At 53.2% G+C, this 22,934-nt stretch overlaps 6 protein-coding genes across 6 annotated transcripts; 2 read left to right on the forward strand and 4 right to left on the reverse strand.

Moving 5' to 3' along the window:
• Window positions 1–2,014: 2,014 nt before the first annotated feature.
• Window positions 2,015–3,365, reverse strand: PG998_003335 (guanine nucleotide-binding protein alpha-3 subunit; the record flags this gene model as incomplete). Its single annotated transcript, XM_066870153.1, has 6 exons — window positions 2,015–2,114; window positions 2,171–2,409; window positions 2,463–2,592; window positions 2,652–2,780; window positions 2,839–3,184; window positions 3,248–3,365. The coding sequence occupies 6 exons, from the start codon at window positions 3,363–3,365 to the stop codon at window positions 2,015–2,017; spliced, it is 1,062 nt and encodes a 353-aa protein (XP_066733903.1).
• A 5,838-nt stretch (window positions 3,366–9,203) lies between these two features.
• Window positions 9,204–10,219, forward strand: PG998_003336 (uncharacterized protein; the record flags this gene model as incomplete). The annotated part of the gene is made up of 2 exons (XM_066870154.1): window positions 9,204–9,438; window positions 9,501–10,219. 2 exons carry the CDS (start codon window positions 9,204–9,206, stop codon window positions 10,217–10,219), a joined length of 954 nt encoding a protein of 317 aa, XP_066733904.1.
• Window positions 10,220–11,365: 1,146 nt separating this feature from the next.
• PG998_003337 (uncharacterized protein) lies at window positions 11,366–12,420 on the forward strand (the record flags this gene model as incomplete). The annotated part of the gene is made up of 2 exons (XM_066870155.1): window positions 11,366–12,053; window positions 12,161–12,420. 2 exons carry the CDS (start codon window positions 11,366–11,368, stop codon window positions 12,418–12,420), a joined length of 948 nt encoding a protein of 315 aa, XP_066733905.1.
• Window positions 12,421–13,252: 832 nt separating this feature from the next.
• Window positions 13,253–14,656, reverse strand: PG998_003338 (Pex2/Pex12 amino terminal region; the record flags this gene model as incomplete). The annotated part of the gene is made up of 1 exon (XM_066870156.1): window positions 13,253–14,656. One exon carries the CDS (start codon window positions 14,654–14,656, stop codon window positions 13,253–13,255), a length of 1,404 nt encoding a protein of 467 aa, XP_066733906.1.
• Window positions 14,657–15,283: 627 nt separating this feature from the next.
• Window positions 15,284–17,059, reverse strand: PG998_003339 (Chaperone DnaJ; the record flags this gene model as incomplete). The annotated part of the gene is made up of 3 exons (XM_066870157.1): window positions 15,284–15,485; window positions 15,539–16,797; window positions 16,871–17,059. 3 exons carry the CDS (start codon window positions 17,057–17,059, stop codon window positions 15,284–15,286), a joined length of 1,650 nt encoding a protein of 549 aa, XP_066733907.1.
• A 963-nt stretch (window positions 17,060–18,022) lies between these two features.
• PG998_003340 (uncharacterized protein) lies at window positions 18,023–18,660 on the reverse strand (the record flags this gene model as incomplete). The annotated part of the gene is made up of 2 exons (XM_066870158.1): window positions 18,023–18,349; window positions 18,418–18,660. 2 exons carry the CDS (start codon window positions 18,658–18,660, stop codon window positions 18,023–18,025), a joined length of 570 nt encoding a protein of 189 aa, XP_066733908.1.
• Window positions 18,661–22,934: the final 4,274 nt, after the last annotated feature.

Here is a 22,934-nt window from a genome sequence, read left to right on the forward strand (position 1 = left end):
GCTGGGCGGGAAGCTTTGGAAAGCTCAATCGAAGGGCACGTGGGTGGTTAAATGGGCGGACAGCGGTACGATAGTCACGTTGAGAGTCTATGTTGAGAAGCCGTGTCAGTGGTGTGACTCGGTTCGAGACCAGCGTACTGGTGTTGGTCGTATACAACCCGACAGCAGCTTGTCGTCTTTCGAGGAGAGCACTTACGGCGACCAAGATAGCTGGGTAGGAATGAGGTGGGGTAAAGCAAAGGGATTGTTGCTAGGCAGTCGTCCGACTGGAAGCGAGGATCACCGCGGGGTACTCGGGGTACTCGAAAGGAGGTAGACCGGACAACAGGACAGAGCAGGGTATGTCGCGACAAAGCCTCGACTAGAGTAGAGGTTGGAAGCAGGAGGGGAAACTCGAGAGAGAACGAAGCGGGCTACTTATGCGAGGGAGGACAGAGTGCAAACGACAGAGTAGGTTTGGAGATAGCTCTCTCCCCTGCTCGTGTCTGGCCACCGACTGGTCTCGACAATGGGTGGAGGAGGGGATCGATGTGGATGGCTACCGCTCTTGGGTTCTTGGGCTTGGGACTCTCCGCGAGTTACTGGGGAAACATATAGCAGCTGTGGTGGGCTGCTGGGCCGGGCAGAAGCACAATGACGACGACACGACAGAGGAATCAGATGCAACGGAAGGTCTACCAGGGCCAGTCACGCCATCCTGCAATACCGACAGCCATGGCGGCTACTCGTTCGTTGCTGATGCCTTTGTTATCCCTGTACTGGCAGTTGTCTGTCTGGAAGCAAGCCTGCTCTCCCCAACATGGTAAGCTGCAACCCACTATGCGGTGCCAGTGTCGAACGATGCGATGCGAAGCGAGAGGGAGAGCCAGAAAGCCTCGCACATGGCACTAGCCTTCCACAAGAGGCGCTCCCGCTTCCCGACTGCCTACCTGACCTGGACATCACATACGGGCTAGGTACGGGGGGACTATACAAACAAAGAAGAAGAAGCACACCTGATCATTTGCATTGGGTTGGATTGGCGTCTGTCCATGTACGAGCGAGACATTGCGCTATGTATTTCCACGGCCTGGCAGCTCGTGGGGCGTCCATGTTTAGAGGGGTGGAGGGGGTGGCAGGTGGAGGAATCCTGGCACGGGCAGGCAGGCGACTGGAGGCGTGCGGGGTAGCTGGTGATTGACCCATAGCGGCTCCACCCCCGGGGGAGTCTGGGAGTCTGGGAGTCTGGGAGTCTGGGAGTCTGGGAGTCTGGGAGTCTGGCAGTCTGCGAGTCTGGGATACGACATTGGGGATCACGATTCGTATATGTAAGAGAGAACAACATACACACACACACAGCATGGTGCTCATATACATGTATGTATTTATCGTGTGACGGATCCAGTCAGAATTGCTCGTAAAGCATGCCGCCGTGCGTAGTATTCAAGTGGCACATGGCCCATTAGTATTCCAGTGGCTTTCTGATATACTGCTGCTGGTATGGTATAGGGACAGGAATAGTATTACCAGACATCGTGACTTTTTGTCAGGCCCTTTTCTTCCACCTTGTTTTCTTTCTATCCTTGTCCCACACTGCATCCCCGAAAAAGGAGAGTACCATCCACCAAAGCGCCGCCCGCGAGCTGCCGCGAACACTCCGAGCTGCTTCGTCGTGCTACTACGACGCCAAACTAGCTGCGGGCTGCGAGCACCATGTGCTCACACAACCCATCCTACATGTAGGTTTCCAGGTTGTTAGGCATGTCATCGTCGCCATCCCTGCTCCGGTCCAATCCGTTACCCATCCTCTATACCGTGAGAAAGTGTAATGAAGATCGTACATTCCAATAGCGCTGGACCCGGAACGCCTCGCCAAGAAAAGTTCACACATAAAAACCAACAGAAAAAAAAAACAGAACAAAGCATATTACCATCTGAGAACAACGCCAGCCCAATGCTTCATAGTCATAGCCACCCAGTAATTTGAGATTGGCAGTTTTCGTCGACCTTTTAGGGAAGTAACCGAGGCCACTAATCACAATATTCCAGAGTCTTTGAGCGCGTTGTTGAGGATAGTCTCCTTAACAGCGGCAAACACGAGTCGAATATTTGATGTATCCGTCGCTTGAGTCAGACTACCCAATCAAGTCAGTATAATTCACCAATGCGATACACGGAAGAGAGCACCTACTGCGGATAGAGGTTTAGATGCGCTCTGTTAACCTGGTTGAACCTCCACAACAGGTATTTGGCGGCCTTGTTGACATCATTGCCTCCCGAGTAATCGGGGAAATAGTTGCCCAGGGGCGATCTGGGGAGTTTGACTTTGAAGATGTCGACTTTGTTAAGGAACAGGATGATGCTCGTCCGCATGAACCACCTCGAGTTCACGACTGAATCGAACAGCAGTAAGCTCTCCATCATTCGATTCTGGAGCCATGTCAGTTTGCTGAAGCAACGAGGTTTGTGGCGATACAACATACCTGGCTGCTCTCCTCAAGGAGGACTTGGTCATATTCACTGAGTGCCACGCAGAATATTATCGAAGTGACATTCTCAAAACAGTGTATCCATTTCTTCCTCTCGCTCCTCTGGCCACCAACATCAAACATACTATATAGTCGGTTAGCCCGTGTCGCATGGTCTTACGGAGGTGGGTGATGGATTCCTACTGGATGCTGAGAGCTCCCATTTGAAAGCGGGTTTCGTAGATACCTGTCGTCTTCGTACGAGCTCGAAGGACATCCATCTCGTTAGGAAGGTAATCCGGGGCGCATATTCGGGATACCTCATCGAAGAAACTGGTCGCGAGTTGTTAGCTATAGTGAGGGCAACTTCTTCTGGCAAACAGATACTCACTATCCTGCCGAATCCATCAAGTAGAATTCCGTTTGGTGTTCCATCAGACCTTCGATGCAAGGATCGCTCCAGATGGCTTGTACCGCTGCACCGACCTTAGGCTCGATGTGCGCCGAGGGCCCCGACTCTACAGTATATTTTAATAGGTACTCGCAGTTTTCCTTATTCCCTTCGGTGCTGGGTTTGATGTTGAACTGGTCCATGGCGTTGATTACGGCTTTGGCGCATTCGATCAGGTTCTTGAACACGGTCGCTCGGTAGTTGTAGAGCTCATCTTCGGAATAGCCCTTCAGATGGATGATCTTCATTTGCTTCACAATTGTCGATTTCCCGCTCTCGCCAGAGCCTGCTCTCGGTCAGCGGTGCTATCAATCGGACTTTCGGAAGCATCGGGGGCCTCTTACCCAACAAGAGAATCTTGCATTCTCGCCGTAACCGCTTGGAATCCTCATCGAGGACTCTGTCGATTGCCTGGCTTCTCTTTTTTGTTCTTCCTCCTCATTATTGGTGCTCATACAAGATCCCATGGCTGCGGCGTGTCGAATCGAAAAGCCAGTCTTTGGCGTCATCCACAAATCACCCGCAAAGCGTGCCGAAGCTTGCGCTGACAACCGAGGCGCTGAAGCAGGCGGCGACGACTATAAGCTCATTGCACGGCGCAAGGGAAAAGATGTCTTCGCAGGTTGCACTCTGCCGCAGGAGCTGCCGAGAGGTGCGGTTGTCGAAAGTGCGCTGTGACAATGTCGGTCAAGCTTGCGACGGAGCAAGCAATTGACTGAGTCGCTAGGAAGCAGCGGCGTAAAGCTTAAAAGGACCTGGGCTGAGCTCTTTGGCAAACGTCACTGCGCGGCAGGTGGTAGCAATGGCTGGCAACGCAGCAGGTTGGAGCTAGCGAGGGCGGTTGTTTCTCGAGCTTCTATTACAGTCAATTAATGGCCCAGGAAAGAAAGCCTATGAATCCCGAAGGATCTTGTCTCCAGGACGTTGCATGTGATAACGAAATCTCGCGAAAGGGTTTTGATGGGTTGATAAAGCAGGCGATAGAAGAAGAGAAGGAAGAGGAGCAGTGTGCAAAGGCAAAGAGTATGTAGTGCGAGTGTAGCCGCCGCCGTCTTTCACCCGTCTAGCTAAGAGAGGCCTTAGTCGGGGTATTTTTTTGAGGACTGCCGATCGACTCGGGTGGACTGGACTGTGTGGGAAGGTGAAGCGCAGGAACATCAGAAGTTTTGGGGAGAGCAGTACGGCAGTACTACAGTAGCAGCAGCAGCAGCAGCGCAGCGCTCCGGCAGAAACAGTAGGTCAAACTGCTGGACGAGCAGAAGACGAGATCCACCTTCGCCAGATAGCATGCAGCTTACTGTAGATGCTAATGGGTCCATTTTCAGGCCTGCCATTCGCATCCGATGCATTGTACACTGACCCCAGTCCGGTCTGGGCTGAGGGAGCGCCAAACACGGAGGTTGAAAGGAATGTTTGAATGGGGGATAAAGAAAGGACCACAGCACGGGAGGAGAGGCCACTATGCCTCGAACAAGTGAAGCAAACAGGACAATTGACTTACAGGCCGAACTCGTTGCGCGTGGTAAATTGGGGCGTCGGGTACTATCAAATTGGACCCTGAACAGGCAAGAAACTCGAGAGGCGGCCCGGCCGTGTCCAGCCGTTCTGTGCAACCTCGAAAGAGGGAAGTATGGGATAGATCAGTCAGACCAGACCAGACCAGAGCACCTCGGGGTGCAATTGAAACGTCGGACGGGCGAATGATGGCGATCTCTTCCAGCTCGGTTGGGTGATGCTGGAAACGAATAAAGAAAGAAGGATGGTGATGTTCGGTCGGTCTCTTTCTTTAGGTCGACTTAGACCGAGAATCCGATGGGACCAGCAGGAAATGGGGGTCTTTCGGGCAGGCAGGTCAGAGTTGGGCACATCTAATTGGGCAGCTTCTCAGTCGGCCTGTCTCCGTTAATCCATATGACGGGTCGCCTGCCTTGCTCGGTAAAGCTCAATTGAAGATCAAACCTAAGACAGGACCATGGAGGGAGTCTGGGGGTCTTGGGGGATATACAGGCGATGCCAATGAAATAGGAAGAGCAAATTGGAAGACGGATTTGAGTTGGATGACTAACAATGGCCTGCAAGGAAGGCGATGTGCGCAGGATTACTTTTATATTCCTTGCTGCTACCCCCAGATGATGCTGCCATTTCACCACACCTACCGAGTTAGAGTTGGGCAAGCACCTTGGCTCTGTAGATGAGAGAGTCACGGCCTCTTTGCTCCCTGGGCCAAGTCCTCCTTCGCATGGCAAGTTTGTCCAGGCACATGATCTGCCCACTATTTGTCTAGTTACAGAATGCCTCATCCAAAACTTTGCCGCCATTGTTGCTGGTAAGGCTGGTTGCCAGAGCGTGACAAACGTAATAACAGCCTGGCTCGATTTCTATTTATGGGTTCGATCGATAGACGGCGCCGCCAAATCCCCCCAATACTCCGCGTCGGGTCAGGCTGTCGACTACATAATCCATGATCATAATTTATGTCACATATTGTTGGACTGTCCCAAACACGTCTTACAAAGTCTAGCACCTATGCATCCACTGCTCCTGACCAACCACGGTGCGAAGGAATCAATACTTAGCGAGTATTGGCCATTACGAACGACATTGCACCAGCACACCAGAGAGGCCAGGAGGCCACCGCCATGTTTTATGGCGCGCGATCCGCTTTGGCTCCCTAAACCCTGGGTCCCCATAATTTCCTCTGCTGTGTTTCAGTTGATAGGCTTTAGATGCCGTTTTCATACCCATGGCCCGGTAGTTGATTCTCAGTTCTTTTGTTCTAGAACGAGTAGAAGAAAGTTGGCATTGATGATCTCCCTCCCAGGTTCTGAAGCAGCTTAGGCGCCGCCCTCGGTACAGTAGGTAGAACACCAGCAGAGCGTGACACTCGTGGTGGTGGGTCACACACTAGAAAGGGTTGGCGAAGAAAGTAGGTGTAAGCTGCATCTGCTGAGGATGGTATGTTCTTTGTTTGTCTGCCGGCTAATGTAAGGATCACAGTATCCAGCTGGGCAGCCTTTCTTGCACGGGTGTCCTGCGAAGGAGGACCGGACCCTACGTTCTACATCGTGGCTTAGTGTGGGTTGCTTTCGTATGAAATCCAGGGTGAGCAAAAGCTGGACCCCAATACTTATTTATACGTGATCTGGAATGAAGTATGCCTTTCCACGAGGAGATTTTCTCGGGATTTCCTAGTTTATTATTAATGTCTCGGCCTTACGACGCTACATAACCTGTGTTACAACTGACATAATATTGATCGACGATCTCCACGTGGCATGCTCACCAGCCGCACGGTTTCTTGCATGGTTTCTTTTCTTTTGAGACGGTTAAGATGCGGTTGTCATATCGCTGACCCCAAGTTCTGTCACGCCCCATCGGCTCTCCGAGACCGAAGCTGGGCACAAATCAGCACAATCCAAGACATAGCCTGCTAGGCTTTTCACCATTGTTGCTGCACTCGGGCATGTATAGACGGGCCACCCAAGCAGCCGCCGAGCAGACAGTAAATCTTGATGTGACAAATGCAGATGTGTACGACAGTGTATCGCATCCTTCTTAGTCTTGGAAAATACTAGACTACCAATCCGGTAAAGCCGGGGCCAGCAGCGCCGCTCAAGACCCTGATGCCAGGGTCATGTGCCAGCATTCTTCCAAAAGCAAAACGCCATGGCAAGGCTTAATCGGAAAATGGAAAAAAGAAATAATTCGGCCGCTCGCGTATATCGTCCTGACCTTCCGGCCCAACAAAACTGAGCGACCCGAGCATCTCGTCAAAACACGTGGAATCAATAACCTGGGGTCCAGCCGGTAGATATTAATGTGTCATCCCAAAAGAACAGTTGGTTCATGACGCGAGATGCAAGCCACAGTGCTATTTTATCAAGTACGGAAGGACAGCGAAGTCTGTCCCAAAAAGCAAGCAGTTTATCCTGCAGCTGAAATTTCCGGTATGTCGCATGGCAGGGGCAGGACAGGGTGTTATGAATTAGGATGTAAGTGTTTTGCTTATGGCAATACAAAGTCCGCCCCCAATTCAATATTGCCTTCGATTTTGATTTTATTATACTTCTGGGCTAGCTACAGTGCCAGGTTGCCCTTGCAAGCTCTCCACGAAAGAGGCAGGCAATTAGAGAATATTGTTCCCACGTTCGAAGATGAAAAGTCTAAACGGACGTGACTATCGGGGACGCCCATCCTCTTTACGGGTGGTATATCTCCCTATGGTAGCACCCCTGGCACGCTGTTCACACATGCCCGCAAGGAAAGAAGGACTTGGTGGTCTCGACAACCAGAAGCAATGTATCTGGGATTGTCTTCAAGCTGCATACCAATGGGATGATTCTAGTTGCTTTCACCAAGCATTGGACCTGCGTTCGTATGATGTATCCTAGCTTGACCAAAGTAGAGCCCTTCTCACAAGGCTGAGCTATAATAAGTGAAGACCATGCAGTCCTGAGGTGGCGCCCGCCTCTTCCGGACACCACGAAAGAATCAGAAAAGAAAACCGATCAAGCTCCACAGACGCCAGGGATGAACCCCGAGCCATGTCAGACAAGTACGTCGTCAACTGGAGGGTAAGCAGTAGGCAGTAAGCTTTTGCCGCCTCCTCCGATGCTGTGGTATGGGGGTCAGGTCTTATAGGTGGTGGGTTCTTCGCCTTCCAACACGCTTTGGAAATTTCGGAGTGAGCCAGGTTCCCCGGGCCACTTCCATGGGTTACCCCAACCATGGAGAAATGAAGCAGCCGGTTCTAACACGCAACGTAAAAAGAATGATATTACCCAAGCGCTGTCGAGTGCAGGGCTATCTGACATCCCTTTCCCCTTCGAGGTGATGTTTGCTGGCCTCGAAGGCGGAATTGTATCGCGAAAAGTGGAAATTGCTTATCTGCATCTCTGCATGCCTAGAGAAATGCCCCTACAGTCATATCTAGAGGCCAGGCGAGGCTGAACTAGCCAACTGTCCGGTGACTGGACGGAGTCGCATAGTTCTTCCGGAACAGTCGAGACTGAAGCCGGTGAACATAGGTAGCCCAACAAGGCATATTTACATCTTAGATAGTCCGGGGTCATTCGGTCAGCTAAAGTAGTCAAGTCAGGACACCCACCTGACCGTATCTCTCGCTTGGCTTTCCACGACTGGACGTCGCTATGTAGGCATGCCTATACTTGCAAGCTGCATTTACCCGGAGTTGTGCGGAATGCATGGGCCGCTGAGGTAAGTATTCTACAGGGTCCAGTAGCCAGGTCTGTCCATCTTGCACACACCTGGCCTGACAGCGGCTACTGAGTCTTCTGTGCACTAGGTTGGCTCTAGATACCACTGATTAAACAGGAAGTGACATGAAATAACATGAATTAGTTAGTAATGGGGTGTTGAAATCGCTAGAACGGAGCGAAGCATATCTTGATCAACGCCCCCACTTTGTATCTCGGCTTAGAACGGACGTAGTCGATGGATATTCTCTACATATTATCTGCGGAAGCCCGGATCATCACGCACTGAAAGAGGGGCCGATCACCAGCACATTTGATGACGGATTTGACAGAAGCTCCAATCAACACGCGGTCAAGTCCTGCGGTCCTACCCTTCCTGCCTTCCTGGAGGGTAGGTTGTGCAACACGATGCTCCAAGGCTAACAGGCAGATGGGACGGGTTGGGTTGGAATCACCACACAGCAAAGCACTTTGCAGCCATCTAAGCACCCCTCAACGGTAGGCAGTATCCTGGGGCTGAGCGAGACTAGCACTCACCACCGGGCCAATCGCAGCACCTGGGCAGCACTGGGGGACATCCTGCCCGCCCCAGCCATCGGCCCCTGCTCCCTGCTCCCTGCTCCCTGCTCCCTGCTCCCTGGCTCCCTGGATCCCAGAGCTGCGGGAGTAGAGGGGCCCTCACTTGTCAATAGTCTATCAAGAGGGGCTCATCTTATCCTCCCACCTCCCTCAGCAACATGCGTCAGATTGGCGGATGGATGGCCTACCGCTCTCCGGCCTTCAGCCTCTTTGACTCGGCCAAGTCCTGGCCGCATGCTTGACTTGTAGTTCTGTGTTTTCTTGGAATCTTCAACTTCTTGTCTGGAAACACTTCGTAGTTTGCTTGATTCCAGCTTCCGACCCCGTCAAGGAAAAGCGCCTTGCCATTTGGTCGCAATGGTCGTTTTCGTCGCAAGAGTCAGCAAGTAGGCATTGTCGTCATCCAGGCAAACTTTCGGCTACGACACACCCGTCCGTCGTCCCGCAACCCTGCCTTGCGCCCAACAACTTCGGAGCAGTGGGTTTCCACAAACAACGCCTCTTTTCGCCATGGCCGACGAGGTCGAGCGTCTCATTCTTGCGCCCTTCAAAGAGATCGTGGAAAAGGCCAATGTTGCTATAACCAACGCAAGCGGCGCAGATGACGATGTAGCGACGTCAATGCTCAAGGCAGCTCAAAGTCTTGCCAAGGAAGGCGAGCGAGCGCTCAAGAGAATCGAGCCGCTCTGCGCCAAGAACCATGAGCAATATGGAACCAACTTTGTGGATGCTGTGAAAGAGCACGGTAAGTAAACAAGCCATTGGTTTGAAAAATAGGACAGGATAGCAGATACTGAAGGTACCCAGACGAGATTGCGCAGTACCGGGCAGAACTGGAAGACCTGTTATGGGACTTTGACGACTACTTGGAAGCGGATGAGTTCGAAGCGGACAAGTTCGAAGAGCTACAGAAGACTTCCAGAAAGGCCGCGCCCAGGTTGATGGACATCTTGAAGCGTATGAAGCTCGTGGAGCCAGCAACACCGTCGGTCCGATCGCCAACTAGCCCTTCATTCGGAAACCCCTTCTCCCTTAACGGAGGCGCCTTCGCCTCGGGAGAAGAACCTCAAGTTACAGCCGCGCCGCCAGCAATATCGCCAAATGACAGGTCCATGGATGAGGTAGAACAACAGCTCAGCCTCATGATGAGGCCACAGGCCATGCCAGCTACTACTGGGGATTTACAAGCATCTGGCTCTGCTAGTGAGCTCGACCGAAGTAACTCGCATCGTTCTGATGTTTCCACGGCACCTTCGGAGCCACCTCCTCGACCGCCCTCGGCTAACCCCTGGCAACTGGGCCAATTACCACCGACCTTTACATCCGATGATCAGGAGAATGGACGTAATTTTGAGAGGCGACCGATGGTATCGGCAGATGATTCGCCAACTTTACCGGCTGCGGTCCCAGTTGCATCACCTCGGACTCAACAGGAAACTCTTCTCCGTCATCAGTCCCACCAGTCCCATCAATCCCAAAAATCTCACTATTCTGATGAGAACCACGATGCTTCCCAGAGGGGGTGATGAGGCAGCTCAAATGCTCTCACCTTTGGCGGCCCAGCCCCTATCTAGCCCAGTTGATTCAGAGTCAGGCTATGGGCAGATCATGCCGATGAGAAGTGCGTCTACTGCGGGACACCGGATAAGAGCTAACTCGGCTGGGCAAGGTGGCCCTGGCCGCAACGAAGGCCACAGAGCGTCAGTTCAGTCTTCTGGGTCTTCGTCGTGGAGTAGTCGACCACCATCTTCCAACTCGGTGCATTATACCAAACCACCTATGATAACCGAACACTCGCGGGTCGCATACGTAGGTACGGGTTACCCGCCAAGAATTACATCACTTGCCGAGCCTAAGGGCCATTCCATGCGCCAACCCTCTGCAGACTCTATAAGTAGCTCTATATTCGACTGTGTCCCATACGACGACCTCCCAAGCCCGGGAGACGAGTCCCAGAAATCACCAATGAGTCAACGGGGCCACTACGAGTACAATGGCAACAGACCACCCTCCTATGCCACTGTCGCACCTAAATATCAACACCCAAGTGCGCCTAATGTGCGTCCAATAACTGTGCTGCCTGATACATCTACATTGACCTCTTTGGTCCCACCTCCCCCTCGGACCTCTGCCACCCCAGCCAAGTTCAAGGCCAACAAGGTCTACGTCATTCCGAGAACAGCATCAGCAGCATCGGGCCCCCGAGCAGCAACAACCTCAGCAACACCAGCAAGCAGAAGCAGGGCTAGAAACAGCTAGCGTACCAGTCCAACGCCGGGACGACCCAGGGATAATACCCGTAGAGACCGAGACAAATGAAGAGACAGGACCAACGCCGTCTAGAAAACCCGATTGCAATATCGGTCCGCACAGCTCATTCTACCAGCTGAAAGGGTTTTGTAAGGGTGCTGAAGAAGCCGTCGCGGGTGGACTAGGTTTCAAAAAGATCAAGAGACCGGTAGGAGTCAGTCGAAATACATCTTCTTATGGCGTCTTCATATCCCCTGAAAAGCCAACTTCTTGCTAACAACTCATCAAGGGCTTCTCTACGATGGTAGTTGCGAAATGCACACACTGCTTATTCGAACTCGATTACAAATCTGTCGAACAAGACTTGAAGAATGACTGCATGTTTTCCTCCTTTCAAATAACTCCATATGGTTGTACTAATTATGCCCGAAGCGACCGGTAATTATACTTCGAACAGCATTGGGTTTCGGCTACGAGTACTGCAAAAGAGCCACCTGTCAAACAGACACATCGACGATCAGTTCTACGCCTGCATTTTCTGCATCCGACTCGGCCGCACCCTCGAGGAGAGCGACTCGACGGTCTTCTTCAACCAGAAGCAGCTGTTCGCCCATATTTCACGCCACCCACGCCCTCTACCGTTGGTATCCGGGTTCACCGTGATCGAGGGGGACGTGATCCCCCCGCATCTGAAGGACAACTTCGACCTGTTGTTTCCGAACCCACCGACGACGTCGGTCATGCCAGCGATCGCACCCGAGGTCAGCCGGCTCCCCACCGCCGTCGCGGTGGAGACCAGGAAGATGACCCACGGCATCTTGCGCAGCCCTCCGGATCGCGCGCCGGTGCTGGAGTACGCTGTGGGTGCCCGGATCGTGGGCGTCGAGTTCCCGCCGAGGTACGAGGGGAAGTGGGCGATCGGTTGGCACGATGGCATCCGGGGCGTCTTCGAGTCCGACACCGTGAGGCTCGAACCGCCGCCCAGGAGCGAGGTGCGGATGCAGGGAACCAGCAACATGCAAGCCGTGGCTCAGTGGAAGTTTCGCCAGACGGGTGGCGAGGGTAATTGGCTTAAGCTTAACAAGGGCGATGTGATCGAGAACATCGGATGTAAGTGTTCATTCTCTTCCTCATCCAGCTCGTTTCCATTATATATATACACATGACTTTCCCCAAGCCAGACGGACCCTTGCCTTTGTCTAACTGAATGGACACAGGGGCTTACACGGATCATTGGTGTTGGTCCGGCACGTCTTCGAAGCACTGGGGCATCTTTCCTCAGACGCATATCGATCCCAACAGCGTCCAGGAGCTGCCGTCCGGCGGCGGCTCCCGGGACAGCAACAGCATCGCGAGCGGCGAGAGGAAGAGCACAATGGCGTCCATCTTCTCGATGCGGAAAAACACCACTGCCGATCGTAAGTTGTTCAGCCGCGCCGGCAGTGACCCCTCTGGGCCCAGATTGGTTATTGACTAAAGAGGTGCTGGCTCGACTTTTGGTTTATAGACTCGACACCTTTCTCCCCATCTACTCGTTCTCCCCGAGTGCCCTTTGAGGATGGCGCGGCTTTGGCTGCTCGGACGCCCGCCCAGCGTGAAGGGACTGCAGCAAAGATTCAGTGGTTGCTGGGTACTTCTTGATATTGACGATTTTGGAGTTTCTTATGAGGGGAGCCATTGGTTGACACAGGGTGTGGTTCGGCATGTGCGTTTATATGAGGGAGATTACGCGATGATGATTCTACGGGCTACTGGTGTTGATTCCTTGATATACGTATACATATACCCCTTTTTGTATGACGGTTATAAAAAACAACTTCCGAAACATCGTACGGCACTATGGCCTCTATCTAGTTCATTGTCCTTTAACTCCATATGATGACGGATACTGCATTCATTAAAGGAAAGAAAGCTGACCAACCAGGGCGATTCAACCCGCCAGAATCTTGACCAGTATGCGTCGATCAAACTTCACCGACTTAGTAAATCATTTGATGGATGGGAGGATGCACGTGAAGGGATGTGTGAAGAATGAGATAGAGAATAGAACACTCTTTTCATGCCGTGCCTCTATGAAGTAGAAAGGCAAATCCCATATGGGAATCCTGAATATGACGCCCCAACACCCCCTCGCAATGCAAAGCTAGTAAAACACCAACCGTAGTCAAGGTGATGGATCATACACTCCTCCAAATACCGGCCAACACCCTCCCGTGCTGCTTGGCTCTTCAGCATAAGCAGTACACTCATTAAGACACCGCATAGTCCCCCTCCCTAACTCAATTAACTAAACTACACCATGATTCTCCTCAATCCCTCAGTACCCCCAGAATCCGCCGCCCCGTGACGGCGCACCGTCCCTCGCCGCTTTCCCAGCGGCCCAGGCGGTCGACGCCGGCGCCGCCGGTCATGAAGTCCTCCTGGCGCTGGTGCGTGCCCTCGACCCAGCGGTGGATGCACGTGTAACAGTAGACGACGCCCGTCTGGCACGCCGTCGGCGTTACGATCTCGCCTTCGCAGATGGGGCAGTCCTGCGAGTCAGCCGGGGCCGGGACCACATGGATGGGCAGCATGGACGGCGTGGCGATGGGCGCGTGGGCGGCGCGCTCGATGTCCTCCTCTTGTGGGGTCTTCTTGGACTGTTGTTGTTGCTGCTTCTTCTCGTCATCCTCATCCTCGTCATGATCGCTACCACCGTTCTGTGCACCTTGTTGACTCTTTTTGCTGTCTTTGCTGTTTTGCTGTTTCTTCTTGTTGTTGAGCAGCCCGGTCGCGACCGGAGGCGGCAGCTCCAGGTTCTCGGCAGCCTTGCGGCTGAGCTGCTTGGCGAAGTCGGAGGCGTACCACCACTCGAGGAACTTGAGCGCGAAGATGCTGGTCGGCAACAGAACCGACAGGCTCCCTAGGATCTTGGGCCCCAGGGTGCGCGGCGAGAAGAAGCTCGAACTCGTGCCCGCCGCCGCCGCCGCATTCGCGTTTTGTCCCATCCGGCCGCCGCCCCCCAGCTTCGGTTGGTTCTCCAGCTCGTCGAGTGCCTGGTAGTCGGCCTGGCCCATGCGGCGCACGCGCGTGCCGATGAGCCACAGGAGCGGGTGGTGGTACTTGGAGTTGTCGAACAGGTAGGCCAGGTTGAAGGCGATGACGGCGAAGCCGCAGGCGGCATGGACGGACGGGTAGACGCGCCGCAGGAACCAGCGGTAGTACCACAGGAACCGCTGTTTCCACGTCGGGTTGGCGGGGAGGCGCGTGTAGTTGGCGCCAAGGAGGGCGCGGGGCGCCTCGATCTCGTGGGCCTCGTCGAGGCGGCGCTTGAGGTAGGGCGCCCCGACCGAGACCAACAGATTGCGCCAGATATCCGAGGACCGCAGCTGGAGGGTCTCGCGCACGAGAGACGCGGCGCCGTGTGACGCGCGGGGGATCTCGCCGCCGCCGCCTGCCGATGCCTCGCGTTTGAGGCCGTAGAAGTGCTCGGTGAAGCTGCCCCCGCGGGTGCGCAGGTAGTGGCGCTCGACCAGGAGCATGAACAGGGCGTAGAGCTCATCGAAGGAGTTCAGGGCGCGCAGCAGGTAACGCGGGTACCGCTGGGTCGCGACGGTCAGGAGGTAGCGCAGGGTCGGGGGCAGGAGGGCGTTAAGCTGCTGCTCCGAGAGCAGCTCGAACAGCGAAGGCTTCTGGTCGTCGAAGGTGCCCCGCAGGGCCGTGACGAACTCCATGTTGGAAGGGCTGGTAGTTGCATGCGGAGGATTTCAATTCATCGTTGTCGGGAGAGGTCGACGTGCAGCGCCGTGGGGGGCTGTTGATGGCAACGAACGGTACGTGCCGAGAATCTGGAAAATGATGCCGAGGTTCAGCAGGTCACACCGGGAGCTTAGACCAAAACCAAGGCCCGGCCAACCCGTCTTCTGAAATACCGACGGGAGCAAGCCACCAGCCACCAGCAAGTTCATGTTATACATCATACATAAATGCGATTAAAACTTCATTTTGTTTTATTTTGTTCTGCTTTCCAATATGAGGTGAGTGGCCTCTCCGAACTACGTACTTGTAATCAGAGTTTGGGTAGGTATGATACAAGTTGCCTTCGAGCCACCTTCGTCCCCTAAGCAACCAAGACATCATCCAGTTGTACATCTTGGTTGTTTGCTTCCCGGCTTTTGGTGCGGTTGTCCACCTCCTTCCAGCTCTTAGGTTCCGGTGACCCAGACAAAAACCAGGGAATCTATATCTCTAGGTAGGTAGTGTACAGTTGAGAAAACGTCCAGGGAAATGCCTCGACGCTGATATTGTACAAATTATACGTCATTTGCCTCGTTATCGTCCAACACATGGAGGGCATTGAATCAACCCGATCCGGATCCGGACTGCTTCTTGGGCGGTTCATCTTGCTTCTTCCCAGAAGAATGGCCTGCGTCTCCCTCGTTTGATGGAGGATTTTGGTGCATCGGGTGGTTGGTGAGGTTATGCCACATGGATCTCAGGAAGCCCTCGTTTCTATGTGTGGCGGGGTCGTCGTCCTTGGTCGCGGGCCCGGATGATTCAGAGCTAAAGGCCGTTGTTAGTAGCCGACCCAGCCATCCGACAGAACCTGTACCTACCCAGACATATTCTTGACATTCATGATCCGCCGCGCGCTTTTGTCGCCCATTTCATCCGCCAGCATCTCTAGGATCGTCCTCTGATTTGCCGAGAGGTACTTGGGCATCTGCACTCGGAACTCAACCTTCAGGTCACCAGTTCCACCTCTTCGGTTTCCGAGCTTCTTCATACCCATGCCCCCAAGTGTCGTCTTATCTCCTGTATTGGTTCCGGTGGCTACCTTGACCTTAACCTCACCATCAAGCGTAGGGATCTTAGCCTCGCCACCCAGCATGGCCGTGGTCAGAGGGATGTTGGCCGTGTAAAGAATGTCGGAGCCGGAGCGCTTGAACTTGGTATCCTCTTCCACCTTGACATGTATGAACAGGTCTCCCCGAGTGGTCCGGGTGTTGGGGTCAACACCGTGACCAGTGATAGGGACATCTCCCTCGCCGTCCATCCTCAGCTTCATGCCATCCTCGATACCACCGGGAATGTCCACCGAAATGTCCTTCCGATCCCGAACCACGCCGTGCCCGGCGCACGATCGGCAGTCAGATCCACGCGGCGCCGTCGAGCCCGAGCCCTTACAACTCGGGCACGTTGATGCCATTTGAAAGCCGCCCGTCATGAAGTGCACTGCAGTACCTGTGCCACCGCATTGCTTGCACTCGACCCGTTTCGTTCCTGGCTTCAGGCCACTGCCAGTGCAGGTGTCGCATTCGACAGTTGGGTGTATCGTGATCGACTTCCTGGTGCCCTTGGCCGCTTCCATGAAGGAAATGGTGGTATGTACTTCGATGTTTTCTCCTACGAGGAGACCGCCGGATCCAAAAGGACTTCTGCGTTGGCTTGCACCACCGCCAAAAGGATTCCCGCCTGACGCACCGCCGGTGAACGCCGAAAAGATGTCATCAAAGTTGATGTTTGCTCCGAAGCCACCGGCCTGACCCCCAAACCCGCCAAATCCAGAGAAAGGGTGGCCACCGCCAAAGGGATGGCCGCCAGCTCCGGGTTGCGGCTGCCCACTGGGATCGAAGCCTGCGGCTCCGAATTGGTCGAATTGCTCCTTCTTCTTTGGATCGGATAGTATTTCGTAGGCAGCTTGGATATCGGCAAACTTGTCCTTGGCCCCAGCGTCCTTGTTGGTATCGGGGTGGTATTTCTTGGCTAAGCCATAGTAGGCCTTTTTAATCTCTCCTGCCGATGACGACTTGTCAACTCCCAGGGCCTTGTAGGGATCTTTGACGGCGAGAGACCTCGCGGTTGCGTGGAAAGACTACGGAAACACACACATGTCAGTGCCGAGCAAAAGGGCAATGGCGGGGAATCCCCGTGGAGTGATTACTTACTCGTCGCTGAGTTGAGCTGTGTAGTGAAGATGTCGGCTCGCCGGTGGCTGATCTCCGGGCGGCAGTGACAATCTGTCGAGCAGGCGCATTCTTGCGAAGGCACTCTCGTAGTCTTTGCCGGCTATAGACATGAGTTGGGGCCAACAGCCGCGATGGGATGGCGGCCTTGGCTACAACGCTTGCATTCATGGTGAGTTACAAACAGCGGATTCAAATATACAATATAGAAGAGAGAAATATCATGGCAGGCCTTGGCCGGATGCCGTTGTCACACGAGGTGTACAGCAAAAACGAGATTGGGTGAATTGAACGAGAATGCGATCGCATCCAGTGTAAAATTAGTCACGAAGCTCTCTGAAGCCACTGGAATCATCTAAACTTTTTTTCTATTAAAGACCCGCGAGCTGCCGCGCTCCAAGCTACCGCCCGCCAAATCTATTATCTATTATCGGGTACATGACGATGTGCCGCAATCGGTGCTTGTTGCCTCAGGCAGCAACTTCCAACTTTTCGGCAAGAAGCGGCAGAGTACGTACTGCTTTTTTTTTTTTTTTTGGCTTCCTATCAACATCAACTGCATGTCTGTCGCCATGCGCTTTCACTGCCCGTCAGTTTCTGTACCCGCATTGGTGGGTCAGAAACCGGTCCCCGTTAACCGCAAACCCCGAATCCCTCAAGTAATTCAAACCTTGACACGGATTGACGCTAGCCCAGTCGTGATAACGATTAGAAGATTGTTGTCATGCTCGCTCATGCTTCCACCAAAACATTGCCAAGAGGCATTGGCAGTTGTTGTCCTAATGATATAGTTATAGAAGGCACACAGCTATAATTTTGGGAAGAGCAGCATATATATTTCGATTATATGAATGCGCGCCAAAAATGCACAAATGCTAGATTAGGCGAGCCGGGTCTGACCTTTTCCACCCGTGTCAGACCATAATTTCCTTTCATGATGGATAATGCAAACGACATTATGCCTCGGTTTTCAAACGCCTAAAAAAACATAAAAAAGAGAAAACGCCTTGCAAAATGCCATGATGCCTAAAAACACACAAGGCACTGTCTCTGGGCCTCGTTAAACACCGTACTGTATGCCGCCCAACGTGATGTGATGTATGAAGAATGGCCAATGATTCATTAATGGGTGCATTAGGGCATTGGAGACGCATGCGGCGCCAGTTTGTTTCTCTTGGGCCTCGTAATGGCAGGATTCCGCACCCGGTGAAGGAAACCGACCACGATTTCGTTCTCCTGGATGCCCTGTCCGTTGAAGTGTTTTCTCACTACTTTCGCGAGATCTTCTTTGGTCTGTCGTCTGAATTCCGACTTTCGTGCCATGGTAGGAGAGTGAAGTCCGATTCCGGGCCTGCCCAGGACAAGCCGGCGGTAGCTATCGGTAAAGGCGGTAGGAGTGTCGAGATGGTGTTCGCGGCGGTACTCGTGGAGGACTTCGCGGTCAAAGGTAGGCCAGTGCAGCTGCATTGAGGGGAAACAGTCGTTAGTTGTCTTGAACCACCCCAGAGGGAAACATGAGTGATCCATACCGCAGGAGTGGCAGCTGGTTGTGCAGCAGGAGCCTCCACCGTCACAGGCGGGTGGCCGTTGGTGGCCGCCTTGGTTGCGTCTCGCAGCGTCGACCCCGTCGAACTGGCGACACGGCGAAGTTTGCCGTTCGTTTGGTGGCCGTGATCTTTGGAGTTGGGGCCATGGCCGTTGCGCTCTTTGACGCTCGGCGTCTCCGACTTGGAGTCGTCGTGGTTGGCCGTCTTGGATTTTGCGGGCGGCATTGGTGATGTCAGGCGATTCGGTCGTTCAACACACTGCGGTAACTGGGGGTTGCAAGAAAAGAGGAGGTTCAGGTCAAGCATTGGTGGTCTCAACTCCTCGAAAAGTAATGATGCAAAAATCGAACGTCGGAAAAGTGCATCATTGGGGAGTGTGTCTGCTTCCGTAGGGTGGAAAGAAGAGTTGGAGGAGGAGGAGGGCAGACAGGGAAGGTCGAGGATGATCAGCATGGCACAATCGACATGGTGTGGTTAGGTAAAAGCAAGTGCCTCCTCCAGACACACCAGACCCTTTTCTGTGTGTCAGTGTGAGCAGTTGAGGGTCCCTGTAAGCCGTCCAGACCTGTCTGTTGACCTTGCGGGCGCAAGTGCAGAAGAAAAATCGGGGTTTTCTGTACGCGCGCTGGGGCTGCTAGGCTCGTCAGGTTCCTGCCATTTCCAGCCCAGGGAAAAGGGAATTTCTCGGAAGGGTCCATCCTTGTCGCATCGGATCTGAGAGGGCGGCGGCTCCTGGCGCAGGCGCAATGACAGCGACAGAGCGAGCTTGGAGAGACAGAGGGAAAAAAAGAAGGGGGAATGAGTTTACAGCCACAGGTGACCAATGACCTCATTCGGTTTTTGTCCCACTTGGCTGCACGCACTCCAAGAGTCCAAGAGCCCAAGCACCAAGACTCCAAGACTCCAAGACTCCTCTCGATTTCTCGTGGCCCATGTGCCTGCCTTAGCCCCCATTCGTCATTAGCTCATCAGTCGGCATCGCTGGAATAGGCAATCCAGGGTCTCGAAAGCCCCCACCATGGCCGAATATGGTTTTTTTTTGCGTGCTCGACACAAAGAAGCTTAAAAGCCAGTCCCCGTGTTGCGCGCATCGAAAGCTTAATACACTTATACCCACGCCAGTTGAAAGGTGCTTGGTACGGGGCAACAGATTAGCCAACCCTTGGACGGCGTGTGTTTCCTCTGATCTGATAGACACTTATTCCCCCTTTGTTTGAAGGCCGGGACTGGAAGAGGAGAAGGGGGTCCAATTGAGGAACACGTCGTCAAGATTCCATTATCAAGGCGGTCCAACCAGTATATATGTATATCTATATATACATATATATGTCGTACATACTCGTACTTGAGCTGTGAGGTGGGGGGAAGGTAAGGCATAGGCACTCGGGATGGTTGCCAGGCTTAGTTTGACCCGGGCTGCATACTGTTGATCCCTATCGTGGACTACGGGATTACTCTTGGATTCTACGTGGGGAGCAGCCAAGACTCAGTCAACCATGGAGAACAGCTCCCAGACCACCCAAATGGTGTGACGTTATGACTTGGTTATTGACTTGACACAGGTGTTGGCATCCCTTCCGCAAGTGACAAAAACGTATAGGTAATCCATTCCATGAATATGTGTTATACACGCACCAGATTCCAGGCGAATATAGGCTTGATCTAGCATGAAGTGGCTTTGCAGGGCGAGCAAAAGATCGGCTCCGGTTCGGAGCACCCCCACCTTCTTCTTGGCTGGACCTGGTCTTCTGACGACACAGCTAGTTTGCAAGCTGACCGGTTGAGACCAAACCCTGCGATGGGACGATGGGTGCGTCGGAGCAAATCGATGTTTGCTTCTTGGCCCGGGTCGGAAATGTGTAAACACTGTTAGATAGGGTGTGAGGAGAAGTGGGTGAACGCATGGGTTCTGTAAAATGCAGCTAAGAAGCCGGGGTAGTGGCTAACACTTGCTGTAGAGGCAGCCAACAACCAAAGAATCCAGTCCTATAGGCCCCCCTCAAGCCACAAGGTGTGATTCTATTCCCCAATAGGAACGCCCTGCAGAAGCGTTTCTTGGCATGCTGACAAGTTTCCGCCACTGCGACACGAGAAGGAGCCTTCTCCGCGCGCCCCCGCCCTAACCAGTGCCTGGTCTGCCCACCGTCAGCAACCGAGACACTTGAACGAGTATTTCTTCGTGTGCTCATCGTTCAGCCTCAACACCTCTTACGTATGGAGTTTGCTAGATGGATTGCTTTCCTCCCCCACGTGCGGCCAACCGCCACGATAGAGAATGGGAGGAGCAGTCGTTCTACAAGAGCGTGGGTAGTGTCCCAGGCATAGGCTTTCTAACACCCCACACTCAACCATCCAGCTGGGAACTAGGTCGCTAGTGATTCAGGCGAAATGAAGCGTGTCCGACAACTTCCCAGCCCTACATCGACTCGTTGACCTTATTATGTGTGTCAAATTTGACTCGCTTGGAAACTCATAGCGCTGTTCCGGACTCTTCTAAGTGATCTTTGTCTACTTACTCGAAGCTGGGCCCCACTCACATCGATGCCGGCCTTGTATATCGATGAATGTACCTCATACATATACGTACACACCCACCCGTGCCTACCTCGGAATTGTTGGTTCTGATATAGGTTGGGTTCCCAGCCAAGCAAAAATCCCCTTTCCAGTCCCAAGGTGAGATGGGCTAGGCAGACCTTCTGGGTAGACAATAGGGCGGCATTGATACTACCTCCCTTCTCGATCGTCACAGCCGCATATCTGGCTATTCTCGGTCTAGTCTGGGGAATGGTATGGTGTGCTGAGCTGTTCCTTATGCCCTCCAGTTTTGCGGCATGGGGGCTCCTCTCCTGATGGGGGTTTGCGTGTACTGGCTCCTGGACAAGGAAGTGGTCAAGAAGCCCGGGGTTTTTGTCTTTCCCATCCACTTGCATACCATTGTGCAGCTGCTGTACCGAGGGTGTCATGGCGTGGTGGCTATCTACTACTTGTATCGCGATTGCTTTTTCTGTCTCGCCGGGTCTTTTTGACCCCTCCAACAAATCAATGTACATAAAGGCTTCGAACAATCATGGGTCAGGAGACGGGGCAATTTCTGTTGGTTCTTTCTAGGAGGAGTTGCTGCGTCTTGACGACATCAGCAGCCAACTTGATCGGTCCCGGCATAGCATCTGCGTACGAGTTTCTTTTCTCCCATGTTTTCTTTTTTCGTCTTTTCCTCCTATTGATCGTTCTTTTCTGAGTACCGAGAACCTGCAGTAAGTACATAAATAGTATGCAAATGGATAGTATGCTTCGACAGAGTCTGCTGAAGAAAGCCTCGCGATGGTCAACGTCGTGTAAATAGAGATATCCGAGAGGCATGGTAGGTATGCCTTGCCATGAAGACATACATTACTCATCCTCTTATCTTTTTTCTTCGCGGTTAGCTATTCGCTGAAGAAGGAAAGCTCCATGGTACAGCATCGAATCGCTTTTGCCGGATATACAATCTGGCAGTAGGTTGTGTGCTTACCATAGAGACATCAAGCCGCTACGAAAAGTAGCTACCGAAGGAGCTCGCCTAATCCTTAGTATGGTGACACGGCAGGCCTGTCAGTCATATCATGGCTATTGGGGCCAATCTACCTAGAATCAACCTGGCGAGTGAATTTGTGCGGCATTGACGGATTCACCGGGAAACCCTTGCGCTCAGATAAAAAGAAGGAACGGCTACCTGAAGCTAGACAAAATGTGGCGGGCACATATATTAGCTTCTTGCCGTATTATACCACACGCCCCCCAAAGCATACCGCCCAGAGAACCCCCAATACCTACGGGACCAGCTTCACTAGTGTCCCAAGTCATTGGAACAGGGAGAGGCTTCTCACACGGACTGGGCCCCGGGGTAAACCAGCTTGCTGGGTGCCAGTGGACATTGCTTCTTTGCTGATCGCTACCTGTATGTATTGCCGACAAATACGTATCGTGAGGCAAAAGCTTGCCTCTTTGTAAAGGTTGACGGCGATCCACCTGCATTTCTTGAAGAACAATTACTTACACCCGATCTTTGGCAGGACACAATTGCCGAGACAATACTGGTCATGAATGGCTCACAGTCCTCATGCTACACACCCGAAAGCCAATGGGAATGATGGGCGAAAGCTACAGCTACAGCTACATATTGTACAGGAACGCTGCGCGACCCAGAAAGACCAGGGCATCCGCGGTCGAGACGTACTTGTATACATGTTGCAATCGTGCCCGGAGCAATCATCCATCTGGTTGTGTAGGTACGTGCTGTGCAGATGCAACTAGTTGCTGCTGCTGCTGCTGCTGCTGCTGCTGCTGCTGACTGCCTCCGATGCGCATCAATCAGAATACGGTGAAATGAATATGTCTCGGCGACGAAGCTACCACCACCCACGGCCCACGGCCCATGGCCCACGCAGACTTAGTACCTGCATCCCAGTGTATATCACAGCCAAATTCGACCTGATGCCAGTGAACCACGTCGAGTGCTG

Source organism: Apiospora kogelbergensis, assembly GCF_038363985.1.
Source record: "Apiospora kogelbergensis strain CBS 113332 chromosome Unknown utg000002l_segment0_segment0, whole genome shotgun sequence".
NCBI classification, from domain to species: Eukaryota; Fungi; Ascomycota; class Sordariomycetes; order Amphisphaeriales; family Apiosporaceae; genus Apiospora; species Apiospora kogelbergensis.